Raw genomic sequence first — 11,985 nt, 5'->3', positions numbered from 1 at the left:
TATATAAACTGTTGGAAACCAACCATTTTGTTGTGATAGCTTGTCTAGAAAATATTTATTTAAAAGAATCTGCAATTGCTTTGCTTTGCAAAATTTTTATTTGCTTTATTTTAAAGTTTTTATACATTGTTGATAATAAAATTAAAAATAACAATGTTTCCAATGAATTACATGTATCTAATAGTTTTAAATAATGCATTAAATTTAAACACTTCACTCATATCCATATATGTACAAAGATTTTTATAATTTGAAGTAAAGCTAATAAGAAGGCATGTTATCAATGCTAAGATCTACGCAAATTTTTCTTTTGTTCTGATCAAATTTTCAATGGTTTTAATGTATTTTGGAAGGAAGCTTTCATTCTTCCTCTCATACGCCACAAGACTTGGAATTTCCTTGCACCTGTAATTTTTTTTTTTATAAATTTCCTTCCTAGTACTCAGGTTTATTTTAAACTTACTCCAGAGTGCCCACAAATGTACAAACTTCAATGTCTTCTTCTGTAATTCTATCCCATTTGGCAAAATCAACAGAAACTTCAATAGCTACAATTAATTTCATACTGTAGCATCGAAAATGAATCCTGAAAAAAAAACAATAGAGGGAAAATTTATAATAAATCAATATAATTCACCTTGTGCCTTGGTAAGACAAGACACTGGTTGAGCTGGCTTTTTGTACTGTGAGCATCAGATGGGTGAATTTGACCAATTTGGAATGCATTTCTCGGAGGAGAGACGGTACATCATTTTTCGTTTTGCATCTGGTCATCATCTCGGGAACACTGACCCCTTGCATGAAAATTTTGTGCACAAATTCTTCAACAACACCTAAATTGAAAAAAATAAATTTCAAAAATCAAATTGCATCACTATCGGAGATAAAACTTACTTGGCTTGATAGGAGTCAGGGAGATCTTTTTGACAGTGTCCTCTTCGTCTAAAGAGACAACCATCTTCATAGTATCATTGAGGATAGACAACTCCATTCCGTAAACCTCATCAGCTACAAACCTCCAACATCTCTCAGTCCTTAAAGGAAACAATTAAAACTACGTATACAATAAATAAAAAACAAAACCTACTTCCGACTCATTTCCTTGAGCTTTGACGCAATAGGAGTCAAGGGAGCGTCCACAACATCTGCTTGGACCTCAACCTCCATTTCCTCGGCCGGAGCTTCATTCTCTGGCTCATTTCTTTGAGTGGCCTTTTCCCGTTCCTCTTTTCTGCTTTTGTACCAAGACAAAATTTGGTCCATTTTCTTGCTAATCTCGTCCAACTTGGTGCTTTTCTTCGAAGACACCATTTCTTCAAACTCATCAAAAGCATTCCTGCCGACGGCCTGCTGACTTTGATTGGCAAACTCCTTGGGCAAAAAGGAGATGCTCATTTTTGAAGTGTCGAATTCACTGCGCCTTGAAAAGTCCATTTCGCTCTTCTTGGAACAATTGAGGTCGTCCGTCACCTTCATTGATTCCTCAAAGTCCAATAGGCCCAATGACATGTTTCTTTGTGACACGGTACTCTCTGACTTGCCAAGCTCTTTAGACGAACATGCTTTTTTTAGGGCAGAGTCGTAGCAAACTTTCTTGATGGGCGAATGCTCAACGGTGTGGCGACGCGACTTCTGGAGTTGTTTGTCAAAGGAAACGGTGGTTTCAGGGGAGTCCACCTGTTCCTCAGGTGGAGTTGGCTTTGTCAAAGTAAGGCTGGGCACATCAAGTGGGGCGTTGAAGTTGCGACAAATCGGAGATGTTGCCAAACTCACAGACTGCCTTTCCATCATGCTCCTTGGCCGCTGATAACCTTTATCTGGACTCTGCCGAGTGACAATTGTAGCTTTATTATTTGGCGAAAGCAGAAGTTCTTGGTCACTGGACAAGTTGACCTGCTTGCTGGGAAGAAGCTCCGGAGAAATCATTCCAGACCTCTCGACACACCTCAGATTGACGGAAACGTGTCCAGTTTCACCAACCAAGATGTCGCCAATGTCCTCGGTCTGCGAGTAGTGCACAGCGTCACCACTTGTCTCACCTTTTGGTGTGTCTACAATTTTAGTGTTTTCAGTTCGGAAGGACTCGTCATGAATTTTGTCAACCATCCTGGTTTTCACGGTCCGAATAGTTTCTATATTGTCTTTAGAGTTCACTTCTGTATTTGTGCATTGGACTTCACCAGATATGAAGACTGAGTCACTCAGGGTTTCGTCCGGGACACTGAGGTTGGTGCTGTCCATTATCGAGCTTGCTGGCAGCCTCGACGATTGAACATCAAAAGTTTTGTTTAGCATGGAGGCTTTGGTTGTGTCTAGAACGATGCTGTCCTCAGGCATCAACGGAGACGTAAGTTTTTCCTCCCACAGGTTGCTGGCAGGAGGTTTTGGCTCATTTTCAAAATCTGATAAGCTCCTTGGCGGTGTGATTGGCTCATCCTCTAAATTTTTGCTCTGTGTTCTGTTCGGGGACAGTGAAGACTTGTTGGCTGAAAATAAAATATTTTTAAAATTAGGTCTATTAAGATCAAAGTAAATTCAGCTACCGTTCGATTTTGTAGCAAAATTCCAATTTCCTTGGGTTTCTTCAAAACTAAGGTCCTCCACCTGATAATTTGTAATGTCATGTTTATGAGGCTGGGACTGAGTCAAATCTTGGCTGAACTTTTGGCTCCCTTGAAAGACGGGCTCTTCGTCAAAACTCATTTCCAGGGGCTGCGCCAGAGTCTTGTTCATGGAAACCGAGGTGTGCTGTTGGCTTGCTTGCAACTCCTTTGCAAAACTTGGGGCTGCCATGGTCATCTCCATTTGCGTGTTGGAGGCGTTGCTTGGGCCCATTGTCATCTCCATGGCCGCACAGGTAACATTAGTCGGAGCCACAGATGTGTCCATTGGGGCCGTCTGGCTGAAGCTCAAAGACCTGCAGTGCTTGGAAAGACTGGAAATGGACTCTGTTGGCACAAGTTCCTCCGTGTCCATTGAGGAGCCAGACTGAAGAACGTCGTCCTTCAGAATGTCATTGGTGTTGTCTTCCTCCATGTCCAACAACGTCTTGCATGTGGCGTTGAGCCGAGAGGACATTAGTTTGGCCAAGTCTTCTGTTTTTTCTTCCTCCTCCTCTTCATGAGCCAATTTATCTGAACATAAAATTAGCTTAAGATTTAATGAAGCCTAAATTAATATGAGTATTTTACCTGCTTGGCCAAACGAGGTGATGTCCATGAAAAGTGATTCATTTGCAGTTTTGTTCATTGGTTTCGCGGATTTCTCCAGAAGGTTCTGCTTGGGCGGACCAAAAATATCCAAAAGGTCATCAGCCTCTTGCAAATCATCTTCGTCATTCAGGGTGAGGTGCGTTTTGTTAAAGCCTGGTGAATTCAGGTAGCTGGCGTCCTCTGTTAAAGAGCTCCCAGGGTCCATTGACATGTTCACAGTGCTCATGGTTGTTTTATTCAACGCATGAGTAAAATTCTCTTTGTCGATTGCAACTGGGGCTTGACAATCAATGACAGTCACTTGGGATGCGGCCTGAGAGGTTTGCGACTCCTGCGAAAACACAGGCAGGTTTGTCGAAGTGAGTTCCATCTCGTCGTCTAAATCATCTGCTGTTGCTGCTGCAGTAGGCTGGCTTGCCCGAACTTTCATGACAGATTCCGAGTAGGTGAACTGTATTTCGTTTCGCACTTGAAGGCTTGATGGGGCACTCTTAATTTCACCAGTCATTAAACTCTGAAAACTGTGGCTTGTTTGAAGATTCGTTGGGTCCCTAATGATCAAGAAAATAAATTAATAATAATTTAAAACATTAAATTTCTGACACATACGACTGTGTTCTTGCTTCAGGAAGCATCGGCTTTTCGTATCTTTCTCCCCATATTTCATCAGCCTCATGACAAAATTCCCTAAAAATTAAAATAATTATAATTGTTATTGTACATGGCATTTAAAATAAAAAATTTAAACTTACTGCACTTTATTTGTGGACGAAAAACTCACTCGGCGTTTAAAAGTTGCCGTTCTTGTAATAGTCGTTCTGTCCTCATCGTAGCCTTCGTTATCTTCCAAATTTTGCAAAGGAGCCCTGCTACTACCTTTCAAAATCTAAAATACAGTCCGTCTGTAAGTATTTTCCATTCTCTAGACAAATAATCTACTTACTGAAGACCTTCTGGTCTTCCTTGGTGGTGGAGAATCGCCCATGAATTTACAGTCGGTTTGATTATTTCTCTACAAAACTGATGGAAAATCAAATTGGAAATCGGTTCAGAGGCACTTTCAGTCTTTCTTCGTACCTTTTCCTATCGAGGAACTCCCGGCTTTTGTGAGAAATTTTGCTGCAAAAGTTTTCGTTCGAAACGTAAATAAACAGGCAGCCATTGGGGGAAAAACCGCCAAATTTAATGTTCCCGCACGTCGCACGTCCGCCGAGACGTACGCATAACGCCATCTCTACGCGCAAGACCGAAACAAATATTATGTAATTTCGAGATTTATTTTCATCAGTCGAAAGTCGAAATTAATTTCTAATTTTCTGAAATTAATTCACTTATTTTTAATTTAAATTTTGGAGCATCTTATCCTACTTGACAAAACATTGGAAAATCAGGAGAATTTTAATAAATTTCGCTTTTCCAAAACATTTTATAAAATAATAACAAACCCATTCTTAATTGTCCTGGATTTTAACTTAAAACTTGTATAGTCAATTAATGGAACATACCTTAATTTCAATTATGTGGTATCCAAGTTAATCTGGTTTAACACTAGCATTTTTTACATTTTACATAATAACACAGCAGGAGTATAATTCCTGCAAAGTATGTTTAACCACGATTTTTGTTTTGAATTTGTCACAAAGGACGTTGCCCGTTGCCCAGGACCAACCGCTAGCGCCGCCAAAACATTCAGCGTACATTTCAACAACTTCTTCTTCGGAGAAAAGCGCCAAAGAGCGAGAAGAGAAATAATTATTATAGACATTATAGTAGTGATTGATTCCGATCCGATCCAAATACAAACGTTTCTACATTAAGGTTCCGCCATTGGCGCGATGTACACAAATTTAAAAATAATGTTTTTTTTCTAATTTACTGATACTGAGTCCTTTTAACGTAAATTCTACAGCCACTGCTTATGTAAAATTTAAAAAAAAACTCAATTGAACAGATCATTGCCAGTTGACATGGTATAATTATCATAATTATGTGAAGACATAATTATTAGATTTATTCATTAAATTATTAAATTATATTTTATCATGCACTAATGAGCAAAGCACATTTAAAACATCAAGTTTTTTAGATTTGGAAAAAAGCAGCTCCTATAATTATATGAAATATATATAATGAAAATGATGAAAATATAAATATTTATGCAATGCTGCATGTAGCGAGTTGCTTGCTGTTGTTGTTTTATGGCTTTGGTGAGTTACCATACAGCCAGATCTTATTGAGTCAACTAAATTTTAAAATTAAAAATTGAGGAAGATTGCCTTGCTCGTTCACAGTTTCGCGCCACAGCAGACAGAAATCCTCGCATGCAAAAACAAGTAACGCCCCTTCTTCCCATATGATTGACAATGAGACAATGAGAATCGAAACGAAAATCAACAGGAGGACCTTTTAAATTTTACTATCATTCAGGGCAGTTAAAGCTTATCTGGTCTTCAGCGTGTCCCGCTTTGGCAGTTATCATTTGCCAAATAAAGAAACTGCCCTAGAAAAGTTATTTTTTGTGTGCTGATCTCGTCGCACTTTATTTTTGATCATGTCGTAAGTTATGAATTTAATTCTTGTGAATGGTCAATTAAAAAAAAAAAAATAAAGATAAATTTTTAACGAACCTCATTTAAAAAATTTTAAATTGTATGTAACTTTTCAGACAACTGGATGCAGAAGAACTTACGCTTATTGCGAAAGCTAAGAGATCTGAAGCACGAAATTTACGACCACTGAGAGAACTTGCCCTGGAAAGGATAAGAAACGTGTGTTCTTGCATTCAATCTTCTACAGTACTTTATCGAAACCTGTGTAAGTTTTGATAAATATCAAATTATAAATTATAGTAGTGAAAGTGAATTTATTATTTATCATAGCGCCATCCCTGCGGATTGATATTTTGAAGTACTTGGAGTCCCAAGGAGAGTTTGACAAGCCGATCAGCCCCGAATTGAAAGGCTGGATATTTGAAATACTGAACCGCCTCTTGGACGCATCTGTGAGAGATTTCGACTTTATCTTATTTTCTCAATTTGAATCTTCAGAGTACCTGCTGGACAAAAACGTTTGGCAAATGCTAGTTGAAAAGTGTCCGAATTTGGAAAGAGTTGCTGATTCTCGAAAGTTAGCCTTAATTAAAGAAGATATGATTGAGGACGGCGAGTACGAAAGCAATGAAGGCTTTTGCAACTTCCACCTGAATGATGTACTACCTTTCCTGATAAAATTACCCATGCTGGAGCACATCGAACTTGGATGGTACATTTGTGACGAGGAATGCATGGCTCAAATTGCTAAAAACTTTCCTAATCTTCGATCACTCTCCATTGCTATCGAAGCAGCATCTTTTGATCTGCTTAGAAGTTTATTCACCCTACAGAGACTGGAAATTTTAAAAGTCAACTGGGAGTATAAATCATCTCTTTCGAAATCATTTGAGGTAATATTTAATTTTTATAATTTCTTTTGTTCACAAAATTTATTTTTCAGATCAAGCGTTTTGAGCAGTCGCGTTTGATGCAGGAGTGTCTGAGGCACCTACCACTCTTGCGAGTCTGTTGTTCGGACAATTCTGTTGACACCATACGTGCCGGCGTGTTTGACCTTCATTCTTTCCAAGGCCTTGCACAGCCAGCATTGTACTTGGAGACTGCAAAGATAGTGGGCGCATTTGACTTTAGACTCGTCCCCTCGCTAATTAATTTAAGATTCGAGGAGCCTGTTAATATTTTTGTTTATGACTTTTCAAACCTGTTCAATCTTAGAGTGCTGCACTTGAGTTGCGTTAAAGGTCTTTTTGTGATTGAAGTGCTTTCCTATTGTGGCAGTCAACTAGAGGAACTTACTATATTTTCTACTAGTCATGCAGAAAGAGTGGACCCTTTTGAGATATTTTCACTCTGCCCTCAACTTAGAAAACTTGATTTTAATATGAATATAAGTATTGCAAATGTTGAAACATCAAGTGCGTCTGTAAATCAAAGTAATTTCAATCGCATGACGAGTTTTGAATTTCATAGTTCGTCTGACAGTTTTCCCTCTAAGTTAATATTTTATATACTTTCTGCTCCAAATATTGAGCATTTTTGTGTGTACAATGATCTATCTATAGTACCTGACTCACTTATCTATTTGTCTGACCTCCTGGTCAAAGGGCACATTTTGCAGATGTTCAGAATATTCCAATTTGGGTGCCAAAGTGAACAAGTGCAGCCTGAGCTTATTAGGTTCCTCTGTCTCCTTCCCAGTTATGCTCCAAAACTTAAACTGCTAACATGTTCTTCAGCCTCGAGAGAATTTGCAAATCAGCTTTCGGACTCTTTGTTGCCAAATATAACACTTTCGGAATTTGACTTCGAAGGTCCTTTTGATCAGGACGAAGAATTGGAGGGTTAACTCTATTGATGCAAATATAATTGAAAATCTAAGTTTTTAAATATCGTTTGTATTGTTTTGGAGCATAAAATTGCATTGTTTGTCAAGTTAAGTGTGCAGCGCAGAGGTGTGCAGAGAGCATGGATTTATGTCATAATTATTTAGAGAAGTGGTGATGTGAGATATCTGGCTGTGTATTTGAATTTGAATATTATCAATATTATTATTTTGGATATTATTTGTGTATTTAGAAACAAAATAAACAGGTAATTAAAAACTGACCAAATAATAAATCAAGGTGTTTTAAATAATTAAGTTCTTTAAACCACCTAATTACAATATAAGAATGCAATAAAAAATTGAAAAGAACATTAAGATGTTTTTAAATAAAAAAATTTTAGGAGAAACCATTCAGTTTTTTATTCAAAATAAATAAAGTAACAAATTATGCAAAATAAACTTTAATATTTATTTTTATTCATATAATATAATTATTATATTTATTTTGTAGTTGTTTTTGCCGCCTGATGGAATCTTAATTTTTCTACGCTTGCGCGATCCTGGCGCGGACTGAAGTAGCCCTTCCTCCTTTTGTACAAAAAACAACAAACACATGTGCTACAGATGGCTACAGATCAAGAACTTCCTCTTGCTACAGATTAACAGAAGAGAGAAGCACAGCCACAATTTAACATCAAAATCAAGAGGCTGGGTAAAGGAGCAGAGCAGAGGCAGATAGCCATAGCCACTACTTATAGTTTTATTTGCGATTGTATTTTATTCTTTGGTGTTCTGTCCTTGCTTACATACGTTGCATCCTGAAGGGTTTTATTTGATAATTCCCTGCCTGCCGGTCGGTCGTCGGTCTGTTTTGTGGCTACTAAGACAAGATGTAAGAATAGCATTATGTATAATGTAATCATAATACAATTTTGTAGGCTCATAACAAAATGTAAACATAATATAATAATTATCTAAAATATTAAATATACATAAGTTTCAATTTTTAAATTATTCACTTTTAATTCGTATTTTTTTTTATAAACTTTGCTATTTTTCATTTCAAGATGCCATGTGATAGAGTGTGGAAGAGTTTAAGAAAAGTTCAATTTTTTAACAGAGGGAATCTAGGCTTCCTTTGGAGATGGACGCGATGGAGCAGTTGGAGCAACTCATGGAGGTTATCATGGAGCAATTTTTTGAAGTTGGTTGCAAGAGGTCAATAATGCGAAATTTACGGCCCCTGAAGGAACTTTCTCTAATGACAATAAGAAACAGTGCTTCAGTGAAGACTTCTGCAGTTCCATATCAGCACTTGTGTAAGTTAAAACCCCTATCATAATATTCAATCAATTATTAATTTATCTTAATATTTATGTAGCGCCATCCCTGCGGCTTGATATTTTGAAATACCTGGAGTCCCAAGGGGAATGTGACAAGCTGCTTAGTCAGGAAATGAGACTCTGGATTTTTGAGTTGCTTAACCGCCTCCTCGATGCGTCTATTAAGGAATTCGACTTCATCGTGTTCTCTCAATGCAAAACCTCAGATTATCCCCGTGATTGTCAAGTGTGGGAAATGCTTATTGAGCGGTGCCCAAATTTAGTTAGGGTTGCCGACTCTCGGAAGGTGGCCATTTTAACTCGAGACGAAGATGGAGCAATAGTGAGGAGCTTATATGATCAAAGCATCGAACAAATTAATTTGTTCATATTCCAATATGTGCCTTTCCTGCTCAAATTTCCCAAGCTCATGCATATCGAATTAGGATGGTATATTATGGATGAGAATTCTATGGCAACAATTGCAGAAACATTTCCCAACCTTCAAACTCTTTGCTTTGCTATCGACTTCGTCACTTTTAACCTGCTCAAGAGTTTGTTTACCCTGCAGAAGCTAGAAATACTTAAAATCAACTGGGACCACTATTCGAGCTCAACTAATGAGTCATTGGAGGTGAGATTATTAATGTATTGAAAATTTATATAGATTAAAATACTATTTGTAATTTTCTATGATTTATTTATATTTTTTTGTGAGATACAAACAACTGAAATATTTTTTATTGGTTTACAGTTGAAGCAGTTTGAGCAGAGTCGCATGATGTTTGAATGCCTCATACACCTACCACTGTTGAGAATTTGCTGTTCGGACAATACAGATGACACAATACGCCATGGAGTTCTTAAATTTTGCTCTGGAGGGGGAACTTTAAACTTAGAGACTCTAAGAACTAAAGGCTTTTTTGACTTCAAACTCGTTCCGTCTTTAGTAAACTTAAGAATCGACGAGCCTCTTTTCTTCAAAAGTTTTAGCAGTCTAGACTGTCTACACCACCTGAGAGTGCTACACTTGCATAAGGTGGTGAGTTTTGTAAATCTGTCAGAAGTGCTCTCTGACTGTGGTAGTCGCCTTGAGGAACTGACCATTAATTCATGTCCAGAACGAACTGTAAATGTGGATCCCTTTGTACTTTTTTCTCTCTGCCCTCGACTGAAAAAACTCAGTCTCTTATTAGTAAACTTGGACCTATCTGAGGTTGAAAAATCCAGTGCACTTGTAAATGAAAGCCATTTCAGTCGCATGGAAAGTTTCCAGTTCATTAGTGTCTTCAGCACCTTTCCATCCGAATTAATATTCCACATTCTGTTGGCTCCTAATCTAAAGTACTTTCATGTGAACAATTTAAACATAATATCTTCTATATCATTTGCACATTTGTTGGTCAAACTGGTCCATGGGCATGCCTTGCAGAAGTTGAAGACATTTGAATTTGGTTGCCAAGTTGAAGGACCTTACAACAGTCTAATTGTGTTCCTCAGCCTCCTTCCAGTTTATGCACCAAGACTTGCGTTGCTAAAATGTTGTTCAGCTGAAGCAGAGCTTAAAACGAAGCTTCTTAACTCCCTACTTACGATAACAATTCCTGATTTTTTATTTGAATGTCCTCCATAATCAAGGTGAGCAGGAATGAAAAATGTAATGTTTGATGCCATATTACTATTTTCTATTATAATCGAGACCATAATTGTTGAAACCTTAAATAATTTTTCAATAAATTGCAAAAAAAAATTATTATGAACATTTTCAATTAGTTTAATTGTTAGCTTAATTTATTTCACCGGCCCTTTGGATCAATTGGTTTTCAGTTATTTATAGCATAACTAGGTGCAAAATCACATGGCCTAAATTATGTTCTGATGAGTTTCACTATATTTTTAAAGTAAATTATGTAATTATCTAATTATTTGTGACTTAAACTTTTCACAGAAAAGCTCGCATCCAGAGACACTAACGTTTTATTGAAAGCCATTGTTCTTTATCTATTGAAGCCTCACCCATTTCTAATGGGAATAGCGCACCTGAATAAAGGTCGGACCTGCTGGGCCGTTCGTTAAGCCAACGACCTTTAGCATGCCAGGTGAATCATATTAATAAAAAAAAAAAAACAATGCACAAATTTGACGTGCGGAAAATATTAAATAAATTTGTTCTTTACGCCATACCATACATTATTATTGGGCATTTTATTCCAAATTAAATTTGAAATTTAAAAGCCATTCTAAAAAGTTAACAAAATTATATGATAAAACTTATTTTTAGACTACCCCCGCTCGTTCTGAAATAAGAAAATTTGCATGTAGGTCCCCGCTCGGTGAAGATGCTAATTTGACACATTTTGCGCCGCCTCTGTTCTTGTAAATCCGGTGGTGACGTCAGTTAGCCGCATCACGTCATCTTTCTTGTATGTGCGTTTCAAGTACTTAAATTGTTCCGAAAAGCCCGTCTAAAATATTTTCCCCGTTTTCTTAGAAAATGCTCTTCATTTTTAAGAAAAATCTATATTTGTGGAAACAGAAAAACCGCGTGGGCAGGCGACTTGTGCAAGCCTGTTGCCCTCCCCACGATCGCGGCCTCCCTCCCGCCCTGCTGGACCACGTGTTCTTGTGCTGGCGCTCCTGAACCAGCGCTTTCAGGGCAGGCAGTCGCTTTTTTGTCTCTTGTGCCACGGCAGGCGTTTTTCCATGGGATTTTTCTGATTCTCCACGCCGGACATCATTTTCATCTGCAGGTACGAAAACATATATTTATCATTTTTAATTAAATTATATCTAAATTATTGGATTCAAAAGAGTTTATTGGTCTTTGCCAAGGTGGTTGACAAGGGTTGACCTTTTTCGGATTCATTCACTGTGAATTTTTTGTCGAATTTTTAAAATGGGCACGATATTTTGAGCTTAGCAAGTCGAGATTTGCGAAACTTGTTTGCGAGAGGAAAAGTGAGGCAACCAAGAGTGACTTACGCACGACCTTTTATTTGCTCGATCGAGCTGTTTCCTTTTAAGGGCGGCACACTCTGTTTAAGAGCGAGCTGCCGCCGCTCCGTTTTGGAAAC

General features: G+C 37.7%; 4 protein-coding genes across 5 annotated transcripts in view; 3 read left to right on the top strand and 1 right to left on the bottom strand.

Annotated features, from left to right (window-relative positions):
- Positions 1–75: 75 nt before the first annotated feature.
- On the bottom strand, positions 76–4,883 carry LOC132204915 (uncharacterized). Its single transcript, XM_059633754.1, has 12 exons — positions 4,718–4,883; positions 4,290–4,331; positions 4,156–4,232; positions 3,965–4,098; positions 3,822–3,899; positions 3,192–3,763; positions 2,544–3,134; positions 1,088–2,486; positions 895–1,034; positions 638–833; positions 464–586; positions 76–405 (listed from the first exon to the last, which is right to left on the bottom strand). The coding sequence occupies exons 3-12, from the start codon at positions 4,195–4,197 to the stop codon at positions 294–296; spliced, it is 3,387 nt and encodes a 1,128-aa protein (XP_059489737.1). The 5' UTR covers positions 4,198–4,232; positions 4,290–4,331; positions 4,718–4,883; the 3' UTR covers positions 76–293.
- Positions 4,884–5,557: 674 nt separating this feature from the next.
- Positions 5,558–7,951, top strand: LOC132205801 (uncharacterized). The gene is made up of 4 exons (XM_059635111.1): positions 5,558–5,768; positions 5,878–6,026; positions 6,092–6,654; positions 6,705–7,951. The coding sequence occupies exons 1-4, from the start codon at positions 5,764–5,766 to the stop codon at positions 7,608–7,610; spliced, it is 1,623 nt and encodes a 540-aa protein (XP_059491094.1). The 5' UTR covers positions 5,558–5,763; the 3' UTR covers positions 7,611–7,951.
- Positions 7,952–8,191: 240 nt separating this feature from the next.
- Positions 8,192–10,675, top strand: LOC132205503 (uncharacterized). 2 transcript variants are annotated; one of them, XM_059634599.1, is made up of 5 exons: positions 8,193–8,301; positions 8,414–8,481; positions 8,710–8,908; positions 8,971–9,545; positions 9,666–10,675. In XM_059634599.1, the coding sequence occupies exons 3-5, from the start codon at positions 8,734–8,736 to the stop codon at positions 10,542–10,544; spliced, it is 1,629 nt and encodes a 542-aa protein (XP_059490582.1). In that variant the 5' UTR covers positions 8,193–8,301; positions 8,414–8,481; positions 8,710–8,733; the 3' UTR covers positions 10,545–10,675. The 2 variants fall into 2 exon arrangements, with proteins under 2 accessions (XP_059490573.1, XP_059490582.1); XM_059634590.1 differs by having other exon boundaries at positions 8,192–8,481.
- An 804-nt stretch (positions 10,676–11,479) lies between these two features.
- LOC132196378 (serine/arginine repetitive matrix protein 2) overlaps positions 11,480–11,985 on the top strand; it is a 37,494-nt gene continuing 36,988 nt past the window's right edge. Inside the window, exon 1 of the mRNA XM_059618974.1 lies at positions 11,480–11,661. The gene's annotated coding sequence lies outside the window, so the exon portion shown is untranslated. The remainder of the gene's footprint in view (positions 11,662–11,985) is intronic.

Source organism: Neocloeon triangulifer, unplaced genomic scaffold (genome assembly GCF_031216515.1).
Source record: "Neocloeon triangulifer isolate White Clay Creek 2 clone unplaced genomic scaffold, ASM3121651v1 ptg000001l, whole genome shotgun sequence".
Classification (NCBI taxonomy): domain Eukaryota; kingdom Metazoa; phylum Arthropoda; class Insecta; order Ephemeroptera; family Baetidae; genus Neocloeon; species Neocloeon triangulifer.
The sequence above is the reverse complement of the archived record's forward strand: the minus strand, read 5'-3'. Positions and strand labels throughout refer to the sequence as shown.

What these genes read in the sequence shown, in the direction of transcription:
- LOC132204915 (XM_059633754.1), bottom strand. Translation starts at nt 4,197, where the DNA reads ATGGGCGATTCTCCACCACCAAGGAAGACCAGAAGGTCTTCA. An exon ending in CCTGAAGCAAGAACACAGTC is followed by an intron (nt 3,764 to 3,821) that starts GTATGTGTCAGA and finishes CTTGATCATTAG; the next exon opens with GGACCCAACGAATCTTCAAA. An exon ending in ACATTTGTGGGCACTCTGGA is followed by an intron (nt 406 to 463) that starts GTAAGTTTAAAA and finishes AAAAAATTACAG; the next exon opens with GTGCAAGGAAATTCCAAGTC.
- LOC132205801 (XM_059635111.1), top strand. An exon ending in AGTACTTTATCGAAACCTGT is followed by an intron (nt 6,027 to 6,091) that starts GTAAGTTTTGAT and finishes TATTTATCATAG; the next exon opens with CGCCATCCCTGCGGATTGAT. An exon ending in CTCTTTCGAAATCATTTGAG is followed by an intron (nt 6,655 to 6,704) that starts GTAATATTTAAT and finishes TTTATTTTTCAG; the next exon opens with ATCAAGCGTTTTGAGCAGTC.
- LOC132205503 (XM_059634590.1), top strand. Translation starts at nt 8,734, where the DNA reads ATGGACGCGATGGAGCAGTTGGAGCAACTCATGGAGGTTATCATGGAG. An exon ending in AGTTCCATATCAGCACTTGT is followed by an intron (nt 8,909 to 8,970) that starts GTAAGTTAAAAC and finishes ATATTTATGTAG; the next exon opens with CGCCATCCCTGCGGCTTGAT. An exon ending in CAACTAATGAGTCATTGGAG is followed by an intron (nt 9,546 to 9,665) that starts GTGAGATTATTA and finishes ATTGGTTTACAG; the next exon opens with TTGAAGCAGTTTGAGCAGAG.